Source organism: Hypanus sabinus, chromosome 11, assembly GCF_030144855.1.
Source record: "Hypanus sabinus isolate sHypSab1 chromosome 11, sHypSab1.hap1, whole genome shotgun sequence".
Taxonomy (NCBI): domain Eukaryota; kingdom Metazoa; phylum Chordata; class Chondrichthyes; order Myliobatiformes; family Dasyatidae; genus Hypanus; species Hypanus sabinus.
The window spans coordinates 81,996,125-82,022,767 of NC_082716.1; the positions used below are offsets into that span (position 1 = coordinate 81,996,125).

The window sequence follows — 26,643 nt, forward strand, 5'->3', positions numbered from 1 at the left end:
AGCGAGAGCATGAGGGACAGACAGAGAGAGTGACAAAGAGAGAGACAGCGAGAAAGCCCATCAGAGAGGGGTACAGACAAACAGCGAGAGCATGAGGGACAGACAGAGTGTGAGCAAGAGAAAGACAGACAGAGAGAGTGACAAAGAGAGAGAGAGAGAGACAGACAGACAGACATGGCTGCATTTCAAACCATTACTTAGACAAGGAAGCCACTAGACGTAGAAGTAGAGATGGCTATACAAGTGAAGGACTGAGTTCCTCGCTGCAGATAAATAATAGATCCAGTATGTCCATTTAATCAAAAACCATGCATGTTTCATAATATGATCAGGTTTAGAACAAACTTCACAGTGGTTATCATGCCCTGAAGATCATTAGAGAGAGGCCAGTCTGCACTGCGCTAATATTGGACTAGGTGGATCCACCTTTTTTCTGGGGTTTATCTCTAATGCTTTTACAGTAAAAAATGTAGGCAGGTGAACTTGGATTTGAGACTCAATTGGATTAAAAAAATAATGCTGACAAGGATCCTGGTCCTCTCAACCTTGGTGTAGATGGAAGGAAGCCTTTGTAATCATCTGATAGGACAAGCTGTGCCTAATTGTCTCTTGGCTGATGACTGCATCCAGGTTAAGCTGAGTAACGCAAAGGGTCTTCATCCCGCTCAAGGATTGGAAGTTCAATCAAGCCCTGCTTGAGATTGGTTTCTGACTGGCATTTCTGAGGATATCATCCTGAAGCTTTCTAACAACTGAAAGAGATGTTTCATTTATAAAGGAGGCACGAGGAATGCAGATGCTGGAATCTGGAGCAATGTACTAAGCACTGTGATGCTGCTGGACCACATGAAGGGTCCAAAGGCCCACTTGTCTGTTTCCTTTCACAGATGCTGCCTGACCTACAGAGTTTCTCCAGCACTTTGTGCATTCCTCCATTGATGGTCAGCACACTGTGCATTAGGTCACACTCTCCCCAGCTTCAGCTTTTACAAGGAAGTGCTGATGCCAGTTCAAAGTGTAGGGATCCACACCCCTCCCTTAATTAAGATGGTCTTGCCGGGCAACAGCTCTTGGTCTGGGAATGAGTCCATACTGGGTTCAATTTAATAGTGCTTTGCCGGCCAAGAGTGGGCCACTGCAGGCCAGAGTCAGAGATCGCAGGTTATGCTCACTTGGTGAGAGCCCGTCTGGCCATGTGCTCCCCCTGATGCCGGGAAGAAGCAGCACAGCCATTGCAACCCAACCTTCCCCTCAAAAATGGCAGCTTGCCTCTCAGGTCTCAGAGTTTGCCACCTCATAGTATTGGTAGAGTGGTTGCTTCACAGCTCCAGTAACCCGGGTTCAAACCCGATCCACCAGCGCTATTTGTACTGAGTTTGCACGCTTCCCCTGTGATCCCGTGGGCTTCCTCCAGAGTGCTCCGGTTTCTTTTTTGCCCAGAAGCAGGCCGGTAGATTAATTGTCCACTGTAAATTGCTACAGGTGTGTAGGTGAGTGACAGAGTCTCGGGAGAGCTGATGGGAATTTGGGGGGGGGGGGGGGGTAAAAAACGGGATTGGTGTAGGTTGAGTGCAAATGGGGTGCTTGCTGGTTGCTGCGGACGTAGTGGGTTGAAGGGCCTGATTCCATCCTGAATTGAATCAACAATTCTCCAGGACTTCTCCCAACAGGAAAAGAACAGAGTGCTGGTTTAGTGTGGTGAGAACGGGAGGTGCAAATTGTTGCGAGAGGACCATAGACATTCCCCATGAAATGCCAAACCTGTTGAAATCTTTCCATGCCTCTGCAACATTCCCGTAGGTAGAGTTCTCTGTTGTCAGTTTATAAGCTCCTCGAGTCACTCCCGGCAAGCGACGCAGGTAATACGTGTAGAAAATGCGTGTTTCCATTTTTCTGCAGATAAAATGGAACCAATGTCAATGTGAAGGATGTAACCATTTCTCTTCATCTTTCAAATAGGAGCTAAGCATTTGGATTCCTCCCTCACATTCACTCATTTAAAGCAAGTCAGCTGGCTTCAAACTGGCCATTCTCTCAACTGCATTGGCAGCAAAGTGAACCTACCAACAGAAATAAATGATAGAAATGAAAATTTGCACGTGTTGAAAATCTGAAATAAAACCGCAAAATGCTGGAACTACTCACCAGGTCGGGTGTCAGCTGTGGGGGAGAGAATCAAAAGCTTTAACAAAGGGCTTTTTGTTTTCTGTCTCCAAATACACTCTAACTCTATGTAAGCTCCCTTTATACTGTTGGTGGCTGGTAAAAAGACTCTTACTAGGAAATGGTTATCACAGGAGAGCCCAACTTTAAATACATGGATGGAAATTACAATGGACGTTTACAAAATGGAGAAGATAACAGCATCTGTTAATCATAAGCTGGAACAATTTGATTCATACTGGGAAAAATGGTTTAACTACATAATGCCTCATAGGCCTGATTTTATTCTCACAAATCAATGAATCTGTTGTAAAAAAAAATCACTCCCTACTTGTACATAGTTCTTTCCTTTTGCTTGTTTTTTCTTTCCACTCTTTTCTATAAGTCTATACCCCAGATAAATACTTTGTGGAGATTTGTGATATATATGATTATATGATATATATGTACAATGTCTGAAATACATCTTATGGAAATGTTTGTTTGATGATGAACTTCAGTAAAATAAATTACACGTTTGGCTAAGAACTATAATGTCACACAATATGGATACTAGATTTTTGGCCCTACAGGTGCATGCCAACCAAGGTGCCCATTCAAGCTGATCCTCTTTGCTAACATTTGATTCAATCTTCTAAACCTTTCCCATCCATCTAACTATCCAACTCTCTCTTAGAAGTTGTTAACCACTTCCTCTGGCTGCTCATCCACATATGCCATCTTGTGAAAAAGCAAGTTCCTGTTAAATATTTCCCCTCTCATCTTAAACCATGCCCTCTAATTCTTGTATACTCAACTCTGTGGAAAAGACAGTGCATTTACCATATCTATGCCTCTCATGATTTTATTCACCTCTGTATGATCACCTCTCAGTTTCCTATCGTCTAAGGAAAATTGTCACAGCCTGTCTAACTTCTCCCTATAATTCAGTCTTTCAAGTCCTGACAACATCCAGGCAAATCATTTCTGTATATTTCCAGTTTAATAACATCTTTTCTATAGCAGGGTGACCAAAACGATACTCTGTGTGGCCTTATGAGTGCCTTGTACAACTGCACCATAGCCTCTCAACTTCTATACTTAATGCCCTGACAAAAGACCAGCAAGCTAAAAGCCCTCTTCATCAAGCTATCTACCTGTGACTCCACTTTCAGTGAACCAAGTACCTGAATTCCAGCTCTCTCTGTTCCACAAAATGCCCCAGGTCCTATCATTTACTGTGGAAGTCTGACCTTGTTGCTTTTCCTCTGTAAATACCACCCCCCCCCCCCCCCACGCAGTCTCGTTAAGAGTGAGGTGTGCAGTCACCAAGTTCTCAGAATTTGAAATTACTCCCTAAATCCCTTAGATTTTCCATCTCGCTCTTTGTGCAAAGAGTCTCCATTGATCCTCACTCCAAAAAATTCTTGCTTTGGTCTTGCTTGAGTGCCCATCTTTGCATTACTGATTGGAATGCAGATAATTATTATCTGCCCCATTCCCACTGGATTTCATCTATGAACTACCCATCAACAACAATACATCACACTGTTTCATCTGCTGACAAAAATGTATAAAACCAGATGAAACAGCTTTAGGGCAGAGAGTCCCAACCTGGAGTCCACAGTCCTCTTGGTTAATGGTAAGGGTCCATGGCATATAAACTGTAGGGAACTCCTGCTTTAGGTTAAGGGGTAAGGGGTAAAGACTTACAAGGAAGCCACAGAAGGAGCACTTTTTCACCCAGGAGGAGCATTTTGCCTAAGTGGGTGATGGAGGATGGTACTCTTGCTAAACTTACAAGTAACTGGATGAGCACTTGAATGACCAAAGTGCATCTGTGATCAGGTGCTGATAAATGGCATCAGTGCAGATAGCTACCTGATGCCCTGCACTGACATGATGGGCTGATGGGCCTGTTACTGTCTTTAGGACACCATGATTCTATAACCGTGGTGTATTAGTTGGCCCAGACAACTAATTCCGTGAAAGAGTCATGATAACATTGTTTGAAATTTCAATCCAATTCTAATGAAAACAAGCTTTGCCTTTTGTTTTGGTGTCAGGAAAGGTGAACGTTTCAGTAAAAATATAGCAATAAACTAATAAGGTGCACAATTGTGCAGTAAGTGAAAAAATACAGCATTTACACTTGAGCTAATTTGCTTGACGCTTCCAGTGTATATCTTTAAGGTTGATTTTTGTCTGGTCTCTGAAATGACTCTGGAAGTCACCTCATTGTATTACGTCTCTTCAGGTCAATTAAGAATGTTGCGGACAAAACTATGTGGCCTCTAAAAACGGAGGTACCAAAGGTTCCGATGCTTGGCTTAGAACAGCAGCAAGAGACACTGTGTGGCCACTTTATTAGGTACAGAACTGGAACCTGGTGTGCTCTTCTGCGGCTGCAATCCACCCACTCGACATGTCGTGCTCTTCCACACACTACCGTCCCCTCAGTTTAAACCAGTCTGGCCATTCTCCCCTATCCTCTCTCATTAACAAGGCATTTTTGCCCACAGAATTGCCACTCACTGGATGCTTTTCCCACCATTCTCTGTGAACTCGAGAGACTACTATGCATGGAAATCCCAGGAGATCAGCACTTTCTGATATACACAAACCATCCTGTTTGGCACCAACAATCACTCCATGGTCAAAATCACTTAGATCACATCCCTTCCCCATTCTCATGTTTGATCTGAAGAACAACTGAACCTCTTGATCGTGTTTGCATACACTTAGCATTGAATTGCTGTCACATGATTGGCTGATTAGATACTTGCATGAACGAGCAGTGTCTTTCCCAACATCCTATAGGGCAGATAAATAAAATGTGCCTAATTGGTAATTGCCATTTTACCCAATTACCTAAGGTTAAAGGAAATGTATGCTCAAATAAGGATTTATTTTAAAAGAATCTTCAAGAGCAAAGCTTGTGGCAATAATGACAGGAAAAGATAATGAAAGTGGAAGAGAAAGGGAATGCAAGAAAAGGAGAGAAAAAGAAACAGAGAGAGAGAGAGAGAGAGAGAGAGAGAGAAAGAAGGGACAGTAAAGAGGCAGAGGGAATGACAGAAAGCCAACAGAGGTAGATATACAGAAGAGAAAGTCGTGAAGAGAGGAAGGAAAAGAAAAAAATTGTCAGAGCAAGCTGAGAGAGACAGAAAGGGGAAATGGTGATTAAAGGCAAGTGCCAGAAAAGCAAAACAGGAAAATATGGAAGGGAAGGGAGGAGGGTTAAAGCAGGGAGAAAGGGATGAAAGAAACCGAGGGAAACTGTACAGCCGAGGGAAGAGCAGCAATGGGAGGCTGTGTGAGATAGCTGGGTGGTCTTCAAGGTTTAAAAGAAGTAGTGCTCAGACATGCCCTGACCATTAAAACTACGTGACCTTGCTGCTTGATGTTTACTGCTCTGTTTATCCCCTCTTAAAGACGCATGCTGGGCTATGGATCTCTATTTAACTGTGAGCAGATGGAGGCCTCGTACTCGATCACAAATAATTTTCCCCTCCACTAGCTCTGAAGAAAGCCTGGCACTCTGATAATGTCATCAGCACTATCCAATTATCCCTGGCGTCTGCCACACGAGACAGCAGAAAGGGAGGCTGTGGCCTGGGACAGGCTTACACTTGACTTTAGCTTCTTCGCACATCTGTCCCTCAGGCTCTGATGAAATTCTTCCTGGCACGTCCCATTTACCCCAATTCCGCACACTGCCCCACTGTTCCCTGTATAGCGTGATCGCTCAGCTCCGCGGTATTAATCATCCATTCACAAAGCAAACGTCCCATCTGCTCGTCACTCAACTCACCGATCGCACCAGTTGCCTCACTTCAGTCACCCAGAAAAATGCTATTGTTTTCACGCAACAGTTTGGAACATCTTCCTATTGTGCAGGAGAATCACACAATCTCACTGTGCATTTTCTACGCAGTGAAACATTAACCACTTCGGGTTCAGTTGCAGGAAATGCAGGAGAGCTTACCATAGAAAGAATGCTGGCCACCGACTGCTTCCCTTCTAGAAAATCAAATTCTCACTGTATAATTCTCTTTATAAAATTTCCGTTGCCTATCCCCACCTCTCCAACAAAGAGTCACAGTTTCAAAACTCTAATACTTTTCTCTTCCATACCCCTCAAACTTCACCACACCATTTTTCCCCGCTGCAGTGCAGGGGTAGACCTCTGGTCTGTACATCAGAAGATTATGGTTTCCAGTCATAAATATGAGCACAAAGGCCATCGCTCATAAAGCATCCCAACACTGAGGAGGTGCTGCACCGTCATTCTGTTGAGACAGTGAACTGATCTCTCAGCTGTATGGAACTACGAGAGGAGGGCAGCGCTCTCTCTGTCAGCTTTTCCTCAAACATCATCAATGAAATGAACTACCGGGATTTCATCACTTATTGTTACTGGGCGAGTCAATTAGCAGCAGGAGTAGGCCACTCCAACCTTTGAGTCTTTGGTAAGATTATAGTTAATCTGGTTGTAACCTCAACCCTGAATTCCTTCCTACCAATTGCCACCTTTGCTTTTCCAGAATCTATCTACCTTTGCCTTAAAAATATTCAACATCAGTGCTTTCTCTGCCTTACTAATACATGATTTTTAAAATTTTGAAAAGTTAATCGAGTGTGTACCGTGAATGGTAGAACACCAGGGGGTGTAATAGAACAGAGAGACTAGGAATACAGGTGCACGGACCATTGGAAGCAGTATCATTAGTGGTGAGGATGGCGGCTTTCACCAGTCAGAGCACTGAACACAACAGTGAGGACATTAGATTGCAATTGTATATGTTGCTAGTGAGGCTGCTTTTGGAGTACTGTGCACGATTTTGATCACCCTGTTATAAGAAAGATGTGCTTAAACAGGAAAGAGTGCAGAGAAGATTTACAAGGGTGTTGCCAAGGTAAGAGTGCTGAAGTTACAGGGAAAGGTAGGTCTCCATTCCTTGAAGTGTAGCAGAATGAAGGGTAAAATTGTTTAAAATTATGAGAGGCATTATAAGGTGGATGGTAGGATGATGGGGGAATCCTAATCTAGTAGGCATAGGTTTAGGGTGAGAGGGGGAAGATTTAATGGGGACCTGAGGGGCAACTTCATCAAGTAGAGGGTGGTGAATATATATGGCGTGAGCTGTCAGAGGTGCAATAGAATCATCCGAGGAGCACTTGGCTAGGTACACAGAAGCTTGGAGGGATATTGGCTAAACACAGGAAATTGAGACTAGCTGGGTGGGCAGACATGATTGGCATTGACTGGTTGTACCAGAGGGCCTGCGTCCATTCAATATTATGCTATACCTCGAGAAACCCCTCACCATTCAGCTCACATCTCGCAGTTTTGAACAGTGATCTCTAGTTTTTGTTTCTTTCACACAAAGAAATATCCTTTTGATATCCACCTCAGAATCCTTCAGGATCATACATGTTTCAATCAAGTCACTTCCTACTATTCTAAACTCTCTGAGCCACAATCCCGCCTGTCCAAACTTTCTGAGAGTTAGTCCAGTAAACCTACCTCGAACATCTTCCAATGCCTTAAGATAAAAGTCCAATATTGCACAGAATTCTCCAGGTAGGTCTCACTAGTTCCATTTTTAACTTAAATATAACCTTGTTATTTTGTATTCAATTTCCTTTGCGATAAATAAATTTGCCCACTTCCCAAATGACTTGCCATAGCTGCAAACTATCCTTTTAAGTTTCCTGTGCTAGGACACTTAGACGGCTCTGCAATCTCTTCATATTTAGATAAAAGCTTCTGCATTTTATTGTGAAATGGACCAGTTAGGAGTTTCCTATTTTATACTCCATTTCTCAGCTCTTTGTCCAATCCTCTTGTACAAACTTCAGAAACAGTTCATTATCCTGAGTTTATGAGTGGTGATATATAAATGCAAGTCTTTGTATCCCATTTCCACGTTTTATTACATAAGCTAATCCTGCCCAAACATATTTTACTCTACCCAAATTCTCATCAGCACCCTTCTACCAGTCACCTACACACTGGAGTTACTTTGTCGTGACCAAGTCACCTAACAACCTGCACATGTTAGAGATGTGGGAAGAAACTGGAACATTTAGAGGAAACTCCCATGGTCACAAGAACATGCAAACTCCCCACAGATATCACTGAAAAGGACAGATAAGATAGGGGCAGGAAAGTTGTTTCCACTGGTAGGTGAGACTAGAACTAGAGGACATACACTCAAAATTTGGGGAGTAAATTTAAGACGGAGATGAGGAGGAACTGCTTTTCCCAAAGAGTGATGAAACTGTGGAACTCTCTGCCCTATGAAGCAGTGGAGGCTATCTCAGTAAATATATTTAAAACATATTTACATTTTTGCATAGTTTGGGAATTAAGGATTATGGGGAAAAGGCAGGAAGGTGGAGATGAGTCCATGGTCAGATCTTATTGAATGGTGAAGCAGGCTCGATTGGCCCACTCCTGCTCCTAAATCTTATGCTCTTACGAAGGTCAGGCTTAAACTCAGGTCTGTGGAACTGTAGGGCAGTAGCTCTACCAGCTTCACTACTCTGCTCGCCTGTATACTACAAGACTAAACCTGCAGTGACTAACGTCCCTTCTCATCTCTTTCCGGTCCCCAATTTTAGCCCCTCGGCTTCAGAGGATTAGTAGTGAAGCTGATGATCATTGAAGGAGTGGAGTCAAGCAAGTAGTCAGAAGAATGCAAGGCAAACAAGGAACATGCTTCCCAATCAAACCTTGTACTGGGAAGACCCAACTATTTCAAGAATGTCTCAAGGCAGTCACTCCCAGAACAACTTGTGGCAAATTCTTCACAACGCTCCACAGGGAATAACATCATTTCATGTACAATGGTGCTGATGGGGAAACTTGGGGCTGGAAATGACTGGATGAATTTCAGGTATGGTGCAAAGAAGCCTGGAAGTGGTTTACAATGAAGTTTTATTCCAGAGAAATACTTGATCGTCACTGCATAATGCTTTATGCAATTGAATTTCTACCATGATCATTTCAATATTATTGATTGAAATATATTGATTTTTTGACTAAAACATTTGAAAACTTCTACAAATGTACTGTGGAGAGCATTCTGAGTGGCTGCATCATCGTCTGGAATGGGGGGGGGGGGGGTGCGTAGTGGCTATTGCACAAGATCCAAATAAGTTGCAGAAGCTTGTAAAATTAGTCAGCTCCATCATGTGCTCCATCACCTCCATAGTATTCAAGACATTTTGAAGGAGCGGTGCCTTAGGAATGCGGAATCCATCAGCAAGGACCCCCACCAAACAGGACATGGCCTCTTCACACTGTTACCGTCAGGAAGGAGGTACAGCACACACCCAGTGATTCAGGAACCGCTTTCTCCCCTCTAATTTCTAAATGGACTTTGAACTCATGAACACCGCCTCACTACTTTTGTTTATTTCTGTTCTTTTTGCACTACCTATTTTAACTTAACTATTTAATAGACATATATACTTAAATTAAGTCAGTTTTTTAAACTTATATTTATTTCTAATGCATTTCATAATACTGCTGTTGTAAAGTTAATGCATTTTATGACATATGCCATTGACACTAAATCTGATTCTGATTTTGAACAATAACTGGACCTTTCCTATCTAGACAAGAGCACAGAACTCTTAAAAGCAAAAGGGGCAAAATCAACCAGCTGCCTAGATCTTGAGCCCAGCTCCGCACCCGGCCTTGCACCTGGAGGTGAGTGTATTGTCAAATGATCCACGGTTGACATCCATGTTTAAACAACCGTCAAGAATATTATAATTATCGATTTCAGGAAGGGGGAAGTCGAGGGAACACACATCGAGGGATCAGCAGTGGAAAGAGTGAACAGTTTCAAGTTCCTGGGTGTCAAAATCTCTGAAGGTCTATCCTGGGCCCAACATATTGATGCAATTACAAAGGAGGCATGGTAGCAGTTATACTTCATTAAGAGTTTGAGGAGATTTGGTATGCCACCAAAGACTCGTGCAAAGTTTTACAGATGTAACATGGAGAGCATTCTAATTGGTTACACCAGCGTCTGGTCGGGAGGGGCTTCTGCACAGGAGTGAAAAAAGCTGCAGAGAGTTGGAAACTCCACCTTGCCTGCTACATCATGAGCACTAGCCTCTCCAGCATCGAGGACTCCTTCAAAAGGGGATGCCTCAATAAGGCGGCAACTATGGTTAAGGACCCCCATCACCCAGGGCACGCCCCCTTCTCATTGCTACCAAGAAGGAGATTCAGGAACCTGAAGACACACACACACACAATGTTTTAGGAACAGCTTCTTCCCCCCAACCCCAACCTCAGGTACTGAAACCATATACACCATGTCATCATTTTTGTATGTTTTTCTCTCTTTTTGCAGGGCTTATTTAAGTTTTATATAATTTCTTATTATAATTTATAGCTTTCTATTATGTACTGCTGCCATAAAATAAAACATTTGATGACATAAACCCAGATCTGATTGTGATGCCATGTGGCTTTCGAACAGACAAGTATACTGTTGTCTCTGACTCCCCCACATGGTGACTATGAGCAATAGCAATGAGGCTCATTTCTTCAGTGTTACTTTCTGCCTGCTTTACTCGCTCTGGTCAGCAGGTGGCACTGCTAGCACTGGTGGTGGCATCAAGCCAGGACCTTCCTTTCCACAGCCATTAATTCAAGAGAGTTGAAAGGCTGCTGTCGATTTTGCAGTGTTATAGGTGCCAGCAATGCACTGGCAACTTGTTACACAGCGAATGAGGCATGGAATACAGCCTCCAACCTTTTGCACCAACAGCTCCTGAATCCCCCCCAGAGCTGGCACTGAGCTGAGGGCAATTGTTCTGCGCATACAGCAGGATCTGAAAAGCAGTCTACTGTCAAATGCTTCCTGGCATTTGGCTCCTTGGCACCTTTCGCAAGAGGTCAAGAACAGGCTCTGTAGTAGTCTGTGCCTTCTGATGAAGCACTGTGAGGACAACTGGAAGAAAAGGGGAAAACAAAACCCACTGGCACAACCAAACACTGATGCACAAGCATGCATACAAATAAATGTGCATCTAAAATGACATACATACATAAAACACAGGTATGTGTGCGGGCACACACACACACACACACACACACACACACACACACACAGAGTAATGCATCTATAAATCACACGTACATACACTCAGTGGCCATTTTATCTGTATACCTGCTCATCAATACAATTATCTAATCAGCCAATCATGTGGCAACAAATCAATGCATAAAAGCATGCAGACATGGTCAAGAGGTTCAGTTGTTGTTCCCACCAAATATCAGAATAGGGAAGAAATGTGATTGAAGACCATGAGTAATTTGACCATGGAGTAATTTGTTGGTGGTTTGAGAATCTCAGATACGGCTGATCTGGGAGTTTCATACAAAGCAATCTCTAAAGACTACAGAGAATGGTGTGAGAAACAAAAAAAAAAATTCAGTGAGCGGTAGTTTTGTGGATGAAAGCATTGTGTTAATGAGAGAGGTCAGAGGAGAATGGCTAGACTGGTTCAAGTAGATGGTAAGGTGACAGTAACTCAAACAAACAACAGTGGTGTGCAGAAGAGCATCTATGGATGCACAACACATCGAACCTTGAAGTGGATGGGCTACAGGAGCAGAAGACCATGAACGTGCACTCTGTCATACAGAAAAATACACATAAAACATACATAAAAGGTCTACATGCACAAGTAAGAGACATAATTGCTCATATAAAAACACTGATACTGAAGTAAACATTCAGAAACACTCTATCAAAACATAACCCCAGGCACACAGTGTTGTGCTGTCTTCTGAGTTAAAAGCTGCTCATCACAGCAAAGGCTTTACAGTACCGCTGAGCACTGAGATCCGACGGTTAAAGGGATGAGTACGAATGGAACAGCACTAAGTAAAGTTAATTGAGAGAAGAAATGTTTCAGAAACCAGTGTCCCTTTGGAGGGGTGTAGGAATAGTGAGCCAGCTGAGAATGCAAATACTTATTTTCCACTGTTGTCGTTAAATAGCTATTTTATGTTGCTACCATATAACATATAACCATATAACAATTACAGCACGGAAACAGGCCATCTCGGCCCTTTTAGTCCGTGCTGAACACTTACTCTCACCTAGTCCCACCGACCTGCACTCAGCCCATAACCCTCCATTACTTTCCTGTCCATATACCTATCCAATTTTACTTTAAATGACAATATCGAACGTGCCTCTACCACTTCTACTGGAAGCTCGTTCCACACAGCTACAACTCTCTAAGTAAAGAAGCTCCCCCTCGTGTTACCCCTAAACTTTTGCCCCTTAACTCTCAACTCATGTCCTCTTGTTTGAATCTCCCCTACTCTCAATGGAAAATGCTCTGATTTATAAAGGACAGCATACCATTATGGCCTGAGAGAGAAATGAGGTTAAGCAATATTCAGAGCTCATCAGATTGGGAATGGGAAACAGAGGGCAGCTGCAGAGTGGATTTGGGACCACTGGTAAACAATGCTAGGGAGATAGGAATGGGGGATGTACTGAACAAGTATTTTGCATCAGTCTTCATGGTGGAAGGCACGAGCAGTATGGTGGAAGTTCCAGGTGTCAGGGGTCATAAAGAGTGTGAAGTTACCATAACTAGAGAGAAGGTTCTTGGGAAACTGAAAGGTCTGAAGGTAGATAACTCACCTGGACCAGATGGTGTACACCCCAAGATTCTGAAAGACATGTCTGAAGAGATCATGGATGCATTATTAATGATCTTTCAAGAATCACTAGATTCTGGAATGGTTCCAGAAGACTGGAAAATTTCAAATGTCACTCCACTCTTCAAGAAGGGAGAGAGGCAGAAGAAAGGAAACTATAGGCCAGTTAGTCTGACTTCAGTGTTCGGTAAGGTGTTGGAGTTGATTATTAAGGATGAGACCTCAGGGTACTTGGAGGTACATGATAAAATAGGCCATAGTCAGCATTATTTCCTCAAGAGGAAATCTTGCCTGATAAATCTGTTGAAATTCTTTGAAGCAATAGTAAGCAGGATAGACAAAGAAAGATCGGTTGATGCTATGTATTTGTATTTTCAAAAGGCCTTTGACAAGGTGCCACACATGAGGCTGCTTAACAAGCTATGAGCCCATGGCATTATAGGAGTGACACAAAGGAAAGATTCTAGCTTGGTTAATTGGCAGGAGGCAAAGAACGGGAATAATGTGGAATTCTCTGCCACAGGAAACAGTTGGGGCCGGTTCATTGGCTATATTTAAGAGGGAGTTAGATATGGCCCTTGTGGCTAAAGGGATCGGGGGTATGGAGAGAAAGCAGGTACAGGGTTCTGAGTTGGATGATCAGCCATGATCATACTGAATGGCGGTGCAGGCTCAAAGGGCCGAATGGCCTACTCCTGCACCTATTTTCTATGTTTCTATGTAAAGGTTGGCTGCTGGTGACTTTTCTTTTTACAATATATATCAATCATTTGGATGTTGGAATTGATGGCTTTGTTGCAAAGCTTGGAGATGATAGGAAGATAGGTGAAGGGGCAAGTAGTTTTGAGAATTAGACAGATTAGGAGAATGGGTAAAGAAATATTAGATGGAATACATTGTTGGAAAGTGTACGGTCATGCACTTGGGTACAAGAAATGAAAGAGTTGTCTATTTTCTAAATGAAGTGAAAATACATAAAAACTGAGGTGCAAAGGGACTTGAGAGTCCTTGTGCAGGATTGCCTAAAGGTTAATTTGCAGGTTGAGTCTGTGATGAGGAAGGCAAATGCAATCTTAGCATTTGTTTCAAGAGGACTAAAGCATAAAAACAGGCATGTAATGTTGAGACTTTATAAAGCAATGGTGAGGCCTCACTTGGAGTATTGTGAACAGTTTTGGGCCCCTTATCTAAGAAAGGATGTGCTGCAACTGGAGAGGGTTCAAAGGAGGTTCCAGAAATTGATTGGATGGCTTGTCAAATGAGTATTTGATGGCTCTAGGCCTGTGTTCGCTGGAATTCTGAAGAATGTGGGATGATCTCATTGAAATCTATCAAATGGTGAAAGCCTTGATAGAGTGGATAAGGAAAGAATGTTTCCTATAGTGGGAGGGTCTAGACACAGCCTTAGAATAGAGGAGCATCCTGTTAGAACTGAGATGAGGAAGAATTTCTTTAGCCAGAGAGTGGTGAATCTGTGGAATTCTCTGCCACAGGCAGCTTTGAAGGTTAAGTTTTTTTTGTATATTTAAGGCACAAGTTGATAGATTCTTGATTGGTCAGGGCATGAAGGGATATGGGAAGATGGCAGGAGATTGGGGCTGAGTGGAAAATTGGATCTGTCATGATGAAATGGCGGAGCAGACTCGATGGGCCAAATGGCCTAGTTCTCCTCCTACATCTTATGGAAAGGGAATGTGAACTATTTTCCTGAATAGTAAACAGCAACAAGTGGTCTCACAGTTGTTGAAAACTTCTATTCATTTCTACCTCTATGTTTCTCTCAAATGATACAGCTGCCCTGAACAGCAACTTGAGAAAAAGACATTTTATAACACCAGAACATTCACACCTGTCCACGATGGTCAAGGGATGAAAACATCTCACACTCAAAAGCTGGGGAATACACACCTCACCAGAGAAAAGCTGGTAATTTCATTTTCTAGCTTATTAACATTTATGTTTATCTATTTCAGACCATTTGCTACTTTTTCAATTTCAGCACCACTTTGCAGGGTGAGTGGTGAACCTCAGGTCCCCTACAATTAAACTAAACCTTTGAGCTCAAAATCTGGAATATTCTGTGCTCTCGAGAGCCTATAACATAAACATTCTCTTCTTCCAAATACCTGGGACATTAGTCTCACATCCATTGTGCTTTCTGACAACACTTTAAACATTATGTAAAAGTCAGAAATAAACCCTAAGGAGGTATTTTGTTAAGGGGGATTCAATGAGAGAAATTGCATTTTCAAAGGGGATTCAGACAATATGCCGATAATACAACCGCAAAGAAACTGGCCCAGAAGTAGCTCCCTTCAGTTTTCATTTTTGTGAGGGAGTGGTTCAGGAGAACATCAGCCAAGTCAGCCAGGATACCCAGACAAATCCATATCTGTCGTGTTTGAGTCAGGAAGATTTGACTTGAAACCCCGCTCTAGAGATGCACACAAGCTCAACTTGACTGCAGGTACAGTACCCGAGGAGTGCCCAACTGCAGTTAAACTGGGATCCTACTGCTTACTAGGATGGAAGTGAAATGTTCTACTGCACAAGGAAAAGAATATCTGTGAAGCGCTCCCTCCCTTGGAAAATATTTGGTATCCTCTCTGCTTTTCCTACAACTCAAGAGAGATTTGCAATTGGTATAATTAATGTATCTGGGGTTCATTAAGAAGGCATTATAAAAAGAAGTACAATATCTGGGTACTTCCAGTGTTGGTAGTGCTGCGCTGTTGGTGCACGATATTGAGAATTAGCCCACCTGCTATTCTGCAAGCTGAATAAGAACTTACTGATAAAATATTTCATTGACATTTGCTTCTCAGTAATTACAACTGCCATGTTCAAACTGAAATTATGAATTTTGGCATTCAACAATTTAAAATGAATGTGTTTTATAATTAATCAATTAACCTCTTCCAATGGTGTCTTTAAATGCCTTCAGCAAAGTTTTAAATCAAAGGCTACAGTCTCTTCAAAAAGTCCCAGATAAGAATTAGCTATTTTTGCCCAATTTTGTCAGACGAGTCAATACTGGGCAGCTTGCTTAACGTCCAAAGGCATGCAGTTCAATCTCCTGACGTCCAAAGGCATGCAGTTCAATCTCCTGACGTCCAAAGGCATGCAGTTCAATCTCCTGACAGTTCAATCTCCTGACGTCCAAAGGCATGCAGTTCAATCTCCTGCTCTGGTGCATCTTTCAGAGATGCCAGACCAACCCAAAAATGTTGGAGAACCCCATGCCTTGTCTTTTCAACGTGATCAAGTGGCCAATCGGTTCGGTGTGATCCATAGGGCGACAGAAGACAAAGGAAACGTCATTTTAATACAACTCCAGCAGACTGAGTGCATAGTGGTGCAGCCTAACAGTGCCAGTGTCCAGGGTTTAATGCTGGCGCGGGTACCGTTTGTGTGAAGTTTGTACATTCTCCCTGTGCTTGCATGGATTTCCTCCCAGTGCTCCAATTTCATCCCCCATCCCGAAGTCCTGTGGGTTGATTGGTTAATTGGTCACTGTAAATAGCCCTGAGTGTGTTGCTGAGTGTAAAATCAGGGAGAAGTTGGGGATAATGTAAATAATACAACAAGAGTATTAATGCCTGTTGGTCAGTGCACACTTCACAGGCCTCAAAGCTGTTTCCATGCCAAATCTCTCCATAACCCCATGTATGAATGCTGTGGCTTGGTTTAGGTCTCCCAAACAGGCTAGCTGACGGTACAAAAGGATGACCTGGTTGGGCATGATTGATGTAGAAGGGCATAATAACGTAGAGTAATTAATATTCGTTTCTATCTATCCCACAGCATAGGGTAACAAATGCAATGGTATCAAGCTTGAATGTATAATGACATACAGATTCAAAAACAAATAGCAAATGGTGGAATTCGAGCAACAATCAAGAGGAACTTAGTGGGTCAGGCAGTAACTGTGGAGGGAAATGAGTGCTTTTGATCGAGACCCTTCATCTGGACTGAAACTTTGTCCCCTCTACCTTTTAATCCAAATGAAGGGGAGTGAATGCCAGCTGTCCATTTCTCTCTATACATGCTGCCTGACCCACAGAGCTGCTCCAGCATCTCAGTTGTTGCAACGACACACGGAGCCTGTTCCACACTGGCTGAAAGGAGAGACATACGTACACTGAAACTGCTCTCCGGCTGGTATCATTGAGGTACAGGTAGCAGGATGGGAACCTTTGGACACCAAACAACTTCACGAGGCTCTCTTCACGTCTCAGCACTCTGCGCACCGCAACGTTCTCGAACTGTAGCATGTCCAAGGTCACCTGGGGGGAGGGGGCAAGGGGCACCAATCAGAACTTTCCTGCAAATCCACCAATGAGGACTAGGAAAATCAAACGACGGATATCATAGCACCCTTGGGACTCACGTGGCGGTGAACTAACATGTTTTCTGGACTGCTGGATTTTACTTTAATTAACACCCATACATGCTTAATTATTTTTTTACATGAGTTAAAAGGGAGTTGGGAACCAAACTCTGATGTCTTTAAGGGAATAGAATAGAACCTTTGAGTTTCAGCTTGGGATTCCCACATTTTGATGCTCCAACCCTGACAATGGGGAAGGAAGCATATACAATCTCGGCCTCCCACTGATGACCACCTTTTTATGAGGCTGCATCAGGCTGTGCGTGGCACCAAGTACCACTATTGCCAAAGTTCTACTTGTCTCCGGGCGGGGTTGGGAAGGATGGGCCTAGCCCCACTGCGGCACTGCCTATCCTTCATCGAGAAGTCCATGCAGACCAATACCTTTCACCACAAGGCCATCAGGCAGTGGTCAGCATGGAACATCCTGCAGACACAGCAGGGAAAGGACTCAATGGACACAGTGGGGTGGTTTCTTGAGCAGACTATCCACACCATCTGGCCGAATGTCTCATCGCTAGGCCTCACCACCAGACAAGACCTGACCAGGCTGGTGGAGTGATGGATCCTCCCAGTCAGATCACTCCCATAGTGCACTGCCCATGGCATGACTGTAGTGAGCAATAGACAGTTGTTCACCTCTTTGTGAACTGTGGGTTTGTGAAGAGGGTGTTTAGAAGGATGCAAGGCCTGTGTTGCACTTCATCCCGAGCAGTTGTGTGATAGAAGACTCTCTGATCTACGGGCTGATCCCGGGGACACAAATGGAGACGAACATTAAGTGCTGCTGGTAGATCATCAGCTTGGTGAAAGATGCCCCTTGGTCAGCCTAAAAACTATTAGTCCGCCAGCACCTTGAGATGCCCCTGGAGGAATGCTGCTAACTGGTACAGACTGCAATGAGTAACGCACTGAAGCTGACGCAGCCACTGCATGGGCTCTGTGGGAAAGGATCACAGTGTAGGGTTCTCCTACTACAGAGGGAATGGCCAGGCTGGGGGAGAAAGCCCTTCAATTATTGTAGTAGTGTACTCCCTCCCCTCCCCTCCGTAGGTTGTCTCCCTCAACAGTATGTACAGTGGTATTCTTATTATGGATGTGCTGTGATAGAAACAATGGTAGGATGCAGTAATGCATCTTATAAGGAGGTGAAAGTCACTTAGTTTCTTAATAGTTCAGTCATATCATGAACATTGACATGCCTCATATGTGTCAATTAGTTTGGCCAGTTTTTTCATGGCTTAAATACAGTCCTGCTTGCAGGTAATACACAGTGCAGCATTAGAAGCCAAGTTAGGTAGACTGCTTTGTCAGAATCATAGAGATTCAGCAAGGAAACAGACCCTTTGGCCAACCAATTCTGCGTCAAATATCAAGCTCCTATTTTTTACACTAATCATACGCCAATCGATTTTCTTTTCTCTGCATTCCCATCAACTCAGCCGCAGATTCTATCAGTCATCGGTGGCAATTTGCCATAGTCAGCTAGCTTGCTAACCCGTGCATTTTTGGGGTGTGAGAGGAACCCGAAGCCCGTCTAAGGAATCCCATGGGGTCACGTGGAGAGCGTGGAAACTCCACACAGATAGCAGCAGATGCCGGGATTGAAGCTGGGTCGTTCATTAACTGTGACACTGGGCTGTCTGAATTCTTTCTGCAATGAAACCAACACAGAATCAGAAAGGATTCTGCTGCTGCAGTGCCATTGGAACTGCACTCGTCCAGGTGGCAGGACTCCATCACACTTCTGGAACTAGTGGAGGTTGGAAAGGCTCTGACAAGACCAGTGATGAATCATTTACCACAAGATACACAACATCTACCTGCCAAGGTAGAAAATGTAGTTGGTCTGGTTCAGTTTCAACTGGAGTCCTCAGATGACATGCAGAAGGAAGTTAAACACTCAGTTATTTGAGCTGATCTTTGCCTGCCTCTATTTTTTGCTGCTTACCGATCTAAAGCAGATATTGCCATTGTATACATGAGCATTGTGTCACCTTTAACAAAATTGTCAATGTCCGGTGTCATAATGGAAGGAAGATCATTGCCGAAGCAGTGAAAGATAATCAGCACCATGAAACCCCGACATTAATGTCCTGACACTGAAAAGGCCATCAGAAAAGGACAATCATCTTCTTTTATGCTAAGCTTGACTTCAATCAATGGAAAATTCCGTCAGACTTCAATGAACTTCTCTAGGTTTCATTAATGTCACAGTCAGTCAAATGCAGCTTCAACATTGTGGCCAATCAGTGTCACCTCATCTCTGGAACTTAACTGTTTAGTCTGTTTGGATGAAGACGATGAAGAGGTCTGAAGCTCTAGGTTCTGGTAAAACCCAAACTGAGCATCAAGAGCAGAGAGTCAGGACAAGCATTACCAATTACCTTCCACATTCTTGATTGAAAGTAGACCTGTGTCAATATTTGGCCAGACTTCATTTGCCATGTTTTGTGAGGACAAGAACATCAAGCTGATTTTTCACCTGGTTGGGCAGATCCAGCATTGAAGGTCGGCCGGGTTTGGCGCATTAATATCAGCCAAGATGTTGTCAATGCCTTCTTCCACTTACGATATAGAGTGCATTCAGCTGCTTCTTGATGTCAGAAATGGGTTCAATAATACTAGAGGCCTCTGGAAGAGTATGAGATGGATCTCTCAGTTAAAATATTCGAGCAAAGTTGGTTGCCAACGTCTTGCTAAGCATGACTTGATGGTCTCGTTCATCCCGAGTGTTGCTTTAGTTCCATGAAGTTTAAAATAATCCATGCAAACCTGCATTGGAAATGGCTGTTAAATAATACACCCTAGGTACTGATCAATGATTCAACAGCAGCATCTTCTGACAATGGTTGACTGAGTGTGAGCCACAGAACTAGGGAAAAGTGTCCTGCTTGAGCACAAGCAGTACAACTTCACCCTTCATGAGAAATCAGTATTCTTGTCATCATTAGAGTTCCTAACCCATTGAACATCACCAAGGATAATTACAGATTACTGATGCAGGAGAGAACCCAGTGACTGGCTTAATAATTGCTGTCAGAGTTCAGAGCCTGCGGAGTAAGTTGACGATTAACAGATTACTACCCAAGACTGTATTTCAAGTAGCTGATTATAAATCGGAATTTAGAACTTAATGAATGACAGTAGACATTTGGATCACTGCTCCCAAGCTGTCTTTCTCCATCTTTCACTCTTGACAGTGCCAGCAGGTCCTGAATTTATCAAGGAAATCATGCTCATTTATGAATGAATTTTCCACTCCTGCTGCTGCGAGACTTGCCAAGACTGCCCTGCCTGAAATGCCCCTCATCTCAGTAAGAAGGCAGAAACACCACCTCTCTATTCTGAATCGTTAAATGATGGCGGTTGAGGTCTCTGCGTGCCTGCTTTGGAGCTGTAGAGCAGAGAATCCTACCCTTCAGCCCAACGCCCATGCTGACTGAGATACCTGTCTTGGTTATTCCATTTTCCTGCATTTGGCCCATATTTCTCTATTCCTTTTTTATTCCATTACCTGTCCAAATGCTTGTTTAAATTGTACCTGCCTCTACCAATTCCTATAAATTTGCCCCCCCCCCGCCCCCCAATTGCTCAGTTGCAGCAGCCTATTTGGGTCCAAACAAATGGTGTAGTTGTTCATCCTTTATGCTTTTTTTCTGATCGCAAGGTTGTGACGGATATTAAGTACATCAAGTATTGCAGGTCTACTCACTGGTGAGTTGCTGAAGAGTGATGGAGTTGGACTTGTTGTGTACCCTGTTGCAGTTTATTACAATGCCTCAGAGGTGTACATGGTCCAACAAATGGCGTAAATGATTTCGTCTTGGACACTTTTCTTGTTAACGCAAGACTCTGGTGGATACTAGTAATGTAAAGTACTGCAAGTCGGGTTCATTCTGTCATTGGCCAGATCGACGGTAGGGGGGAGCTGTGTGGTGTCCGTGCAGGTCCGCACGCTGCAGCAGTCCAGGGAAGGAGAGGCCGGAGACGGTGTGGGAGAGAGCAAATGTGCTGCTGCAGTCCATGCCAGGTTGGGAGCGAGACCCTCTCATCAGTGCTGCTCGGAGGAAGACAAGATGGATTGGGTTCATCTGCAGCTGCACTAATGCATGATGAGAAATTGCTGTGCTCTTGTTCTTGCAGAAACATGGCTCCAGGACAACATCCCTTGCACCATCAATCTTCAGGCCTTGACACTCAGGTACTTGGGCTATAATATTTTGTTGTGACTATGTTTTTCTTCTATTGGAATTATACGTACTGTGTGCTATGCGTGACTGTTGGTACTGTGTTTTGCACCTCAGCCATGAAGGAACGCTGTTTATTTGGCTGTATTCATATGAACAATTGAATGACAAGTAAACTTGAACTTGAAGTTCTGTCCTCTTTTAAAATGTGGTAACAACCTTTCAGTCTCCTGGTCCAATGAGAGAAACCCCAGCTATCCAAACTCTACTTGCAAGTAAAGCCCTCCTTTTTGGGCAACATTCCTCGTGAATGTCTTCGGCACACTTTGTACAGCTGCCACATCCTTCCCATGGTGTGACAACTAGAACCGCATGGGAGTATTCCAGTGGGGTCTAACCAGTACTGGTGCAATGTGATGTCCCAACTTTTACACTCAACCTCTCTGTCTAAGAAGGGAAGCAAAGTCAATACGTTCTTCATGAGCCTATCCAGCCGTGTCACTATTTGCAGGGAGATATGAACGTGCCCCTAGGTCCCTGGGGATAAGATCAGTGCAACTAAAGTCTCTGCTATCTACCGTATATGTCCTGTCAGCATTGAATTGCCCGAAATGCATTATCTTCCACTTGTCTGGATTAAATCTGGTTTTGTATGAATCCAAAATAACAGTCAGAGTAAATTTATTATCAACTGCATATACATCACCATATAGGAACTTAAGGTTCACTTTCTTGCAGGCTTCTTGATGCGCAGAACACAGTGAATGGCAAAGAAGGCAACCCTCCCCCCCGGGGAGCAAACACGACGTCTGGCTGAAACTGAGGTGAGGAAGACCCTGGCCAGAGTCAAGCCATGCAAAACTGCGGGGCCCGATAGCATAACAGGTTGGGTTTTCGGAGATCTGACGGACATATTTAACAACAACCATTATGAAATGCTTTGAGTGGTTGTTTACGGAGCACAGTAAAGCCTTTCTCCCGGTTACACTGGCCATTTTCCAGTTCGCTGATCGCTCAAGTCGATCCACTGATGATATAATAGCCTCCGCCAATCAAGCTGTCCTGTCCCACTCGGAAGATGGGGTCTCGTGTGCCAGCATACTGTTTATAGGCTTCAGTGCGGCGTTTAACACCATCATACCCCAGGAAAAGGTGAGGTAACTGCTCTCGCTGGATCTCAACCCCTCTCTTGTAGTTGGTTACTCGACTTCTTAATAGTAATGCGACAGTCAGCCCATGTGGGCAACAACGCCTTTAGTCCCATTGCACTGAGCATGGGCGCTCCCCAAGCCTGTGTTCTCTGCTCGCTGCTGTTCACACCGTCGACACATTGACAGTCGCAGGATCCGGCACAAACTGTGTCATCACATTTGCAGATGACAAAACAGTGGCTGGCCTTATCGAGAACGATGAGGAGACAGAGTATAGAGAGGAAGAGGGGCTGCTGGTGGATTGATGTGAGAAGAACAGCCTAAGCCTGAAGGTAGAGAAGACAAATGAAATCACTGGGGACTTTAGGAAGGTGCAGAAAAATCATCCCCCTCTGCGAATACATGGCCCCTCTGTAGAGAGAGTTAAGTGCACTGTTCCTGGGAGTTCAAATCATCGATGACCTCACGTGGTCCCTTAATATCACCTCCCTGAACAAGAAGCCACAGCAGCACCTCCACTTCAAAAGAAGATTGAGGCAAGCAGGGCTCCCACCACCATAGGAGCACCATTGAGAGCATCCTGACGAGTTCCTTTTCCATCTGGTATGGGAGCAGTCGAGCGTCAGATCCGAAGTCCCTATAGAGGACTGTGACAACAGCGGGGAGGATCATAGGGGTCTCCCTGCCATCCATCGGGGACATTTTTCAGGAACATTGTGTATACAGGGCCCTTAGTATTATTAAGGATCCCACCCATCCAACACCCTTTTTGACTTTTTAACCATCAGGCAGGGCACTACAATACATAAAAACAAGAAAAATAATTTCTTCCCTCAGGATATTAGGCTTCTGAACTCCCTGCTGCATCGCTGTAGAAGTGTCACTGTTTAATCTGATCCATACCTTACAGTATTTAATATTAATGTACTTTAGCTTGTTATTTATGTGCGATTCATCTGTAATTTTTATCCTTACCTTCAAAAGTTATCGAGTGTTTTCTGTGTTATGTGCTTTATATCCCGGTTTGAAGAAACATTTCTATGTACATTACGTACACGTATGTAGTTAAATGACATGACTTGAATTTATGTTGCTTGGTTTTGCTTTGTAAGAGGTGATGACATTCAAATCCGTCTACAGCTGAAAGCATCTTTCTGTGATTATAGTCTGGAATTGCCACTTTGCATGTAAGAAGTCCTTCTGGAGATCATACCTAGACCTCATGTTTTCCTGAGTCATCAGTCCTGAACATCATTGTTCTAGTCAATCTCTTGGATCATCCACAGTTTCTGATTGGGGAAGACTCTGAATAATTTTGTGGGGATTCACTCTGGACATATATCTTTATAAATTCCATGACAACCATGTCGTAACCAGTCAGGTCCTCTGATGAGTCATTGAATGTGGCCCAGCCCACCCATTTGACTCCTGTAGCCATTCCTCTTCCCCATGACTACCCGCCTGTTGTCCTTACCTCTGGCACCTTCTTCTTTACTCTGTGCCTATATGCAGCAAGGAGGAGGATAGCCTGATAATAAAATTTCCTGACACGTGGCCAAGGAGAGGAACGGTAGGCGTTGTTGCTGCAAGTGTAGTAGTGGTCGTGCGTGTTGGGTTCTCTGGTGCTGCATGTGATATGCTGATGTAGTTGGGCAGAGATTTTTTCAAGCTAGTCTGATTGAGGTCCCTGGCAAGAGTTTGGAAGGCATCAGGGTAGGTCATTTGTTGCTTGTTAACCATGGCACACAATACTGTACAATGTGTGTTTGCTTGACACCTGCCATTGGTGGTATGAAAACTGCAGTCATGATCATGGTGGAGAACTCTCCCAGTAATTAGAATGGTCAGCATTTAATCATTAGATGTTCCAGATTGGGAGAACAAGGTGAGACAAGATTTCTACATCCGAGCACCATGATGGGTTTAACATGCAGTAGAAGCCGCGACCACTACCCTTTCCTGATGCTATTGCCCAGTTCATCTGGTGGACTGAGGACCTCTAGGGCTGCAACGCCATATCTGGTTGGCGGGAGTCGAGCCATGTCTCAATTAAACAAAAGACGTGGCAATCCTTCATTTCCCTCCAATACAGCAATCTTACACTTAAGTCCTCTATCTTGCTCTGTCGTGACTGTATATTGGCTAGTAGGATGGCCGAGTTCCTCATCACTTCAGTCTGGCTTGAAATCCGCCCTGCTAGCCTTGATTTCTATACTTCCAAATGTTATACCTGCATGCCCGACAGTCAAGTTTGCCAAGTCCTTCAGACTATAGTAAAATTGCCAATGTGTTTGGACAGTTCAAAAAGTGAGTTTTTAAAGAGAAATTACAGGCTGGAATTTGTATGATATTGGTTCTGAAAGTGTATATCTAGTAGTTTTGTGAGCTGCCCTCAAAACATTACCGTATATTGCCAGTGCTATTTTGAATGAGTACCACCATTTAGTCCAACTTTTTAGCCAATCTATTGTCCCTTGTATCCTTAAACAACCGTTTTCACTATTTTCGACTTCACCGATCTTCACATAATCTGAAAATTTACTTATCAGACCACATTGTCAGATGTATTACTAACTAGTATGAAAAGCAGCAATGTTCCCAGCACCAGTTCCCATGATACATGATGGTTATAGACTTCCAGTCAGAAAAACAACTCTCACCACTCCCCTCTGCCTCCTATCACTAAGCCAGTTTTGGATCTGCCTTGCCAAAACACCTTAGATCCAGCAGGCTAAACTTTCGGGATCAGCCTACTATGTGGATCCTTATCAGAAGACTTGCTGAAGTTTATGTAAACCACAACTACCACATTGCCTTCATCAGGTTTCTGAGGAACCCCCTCAAAAAAAAATCCTCAGATTTGTGAGGCAGGAGTTCTGATGTACAAAACCATGCTGCCTCCCCCTACTCAATCCCTTACTTTCCAAATGATCATAAATCCATCACGATAGTTTCCCTATTATTGATGTAGGACTCATCAACATGTAGTTTCTTGCCTTATCCTTACAATCTTTCTTGAATATAGGAACAACAGAAGCCAGCTCCATTCCTGTAGTACTTAACTCTTGACTAAAGTTGATGCAAAAATATTTCTAGCAGCCCCAAAAATCTCCTCCCTTGATTCCCGTAACACCTGGGATAGAGTTCATCAGGCCCTGGGGATTTCTCTAATATTTTCTCTTCCTAATGCTCCATCCTCCACATCCTTCTGCCCTGTTCCATATTGATGTGACAAGACACATATCCTCAGGCTCCACACAAGGATTTCTTTTTTAGCTCCCAAGGAGACCTACTCTTTCCTCACCTACCCCCTTGCTTCCAATATATTCATAAAAGGATTTGGAATTTACTGTCTGCGGGGAGTTTACACATCCTCCTGACGACCATCTGCGTTTCTTCACACAATCCAAAGACAATACTGGTTGGTAGGTTAATTGGTCATTATAAATTGTTCTGTGATAGGGCTAGAGTTAAATCGGGGTTGCTGGGCAGTGCAGCTCGAAGGGCCTATTCCACAGTCTATCTCAATAAATAAATAAACATAAATAGATAAATTCTGCTTTAAGAGCTTGCCTATATTCCCTACAGACCTAAAGAAGTTATTTAATAACTATTTCCTATGCCTGACATGCACTTCCTCTTTTTACTGATCAAATCCTCAACTTACTTTCTTAACCAAATGTTCTATAATGTTACCATTTTTGCTTCTTACCCTTACAGAAACATGCTGACACTAAACTCTTACCATTTCACTTTTAAATGTCTACTGTTTATCGGATGCTATTTTCCCCTCTACCAGCTGCTCCTAATCTATTTTCACCAGGTACTGATTTATGCTTTTGAACTCTGGCCTTCCTCAAGTTAAGACCTTAACTCTTGAAACCAGTCTTATCCATTTCCATGTGTACCTTTAAGCTTACAAATTGTGGCCACTGTCGCATATAGTTCCCCCACAGACACTTAGACCTCATTCTTTAAAATAAAGTCAAGTACAGCTCTCTCCCTAGCAGGACCCTTTACATAGCGCATTAGAAACCTTTCCAAGATGAATTGAACAAA

General features: G+C 43.4%; 1 protein-coding gene across 1 annotated transcript in view; it reads right to left on the reverse strand.

Moving 5' to 3' along the window:
- qsox1 (quiescin Q6 sulfhydryl oxidase 1) overlaps window positions 1-26,643 on the reverse strand; it is a 166,328-nt gene that overhangs the window by 43,190 nt on the left and 96,495 nt on the right. The window contains exons 6-7 of the mRNA XM_059984848.1: window positions 16,994-17,139; window positions 1,762-1,893 (exon numbers count right to left, since the gene is read on the reverse strand). Coding sequence (XP_059840831.1) covers window positions 1,762-1,893; window positions 16,994-17,139 — 278 coding nt within the window. The remainder of the gene's footprint in view (window positions 1-1,761; window positions 1,894-16,993; window positions 17,140-26,643) is intronic.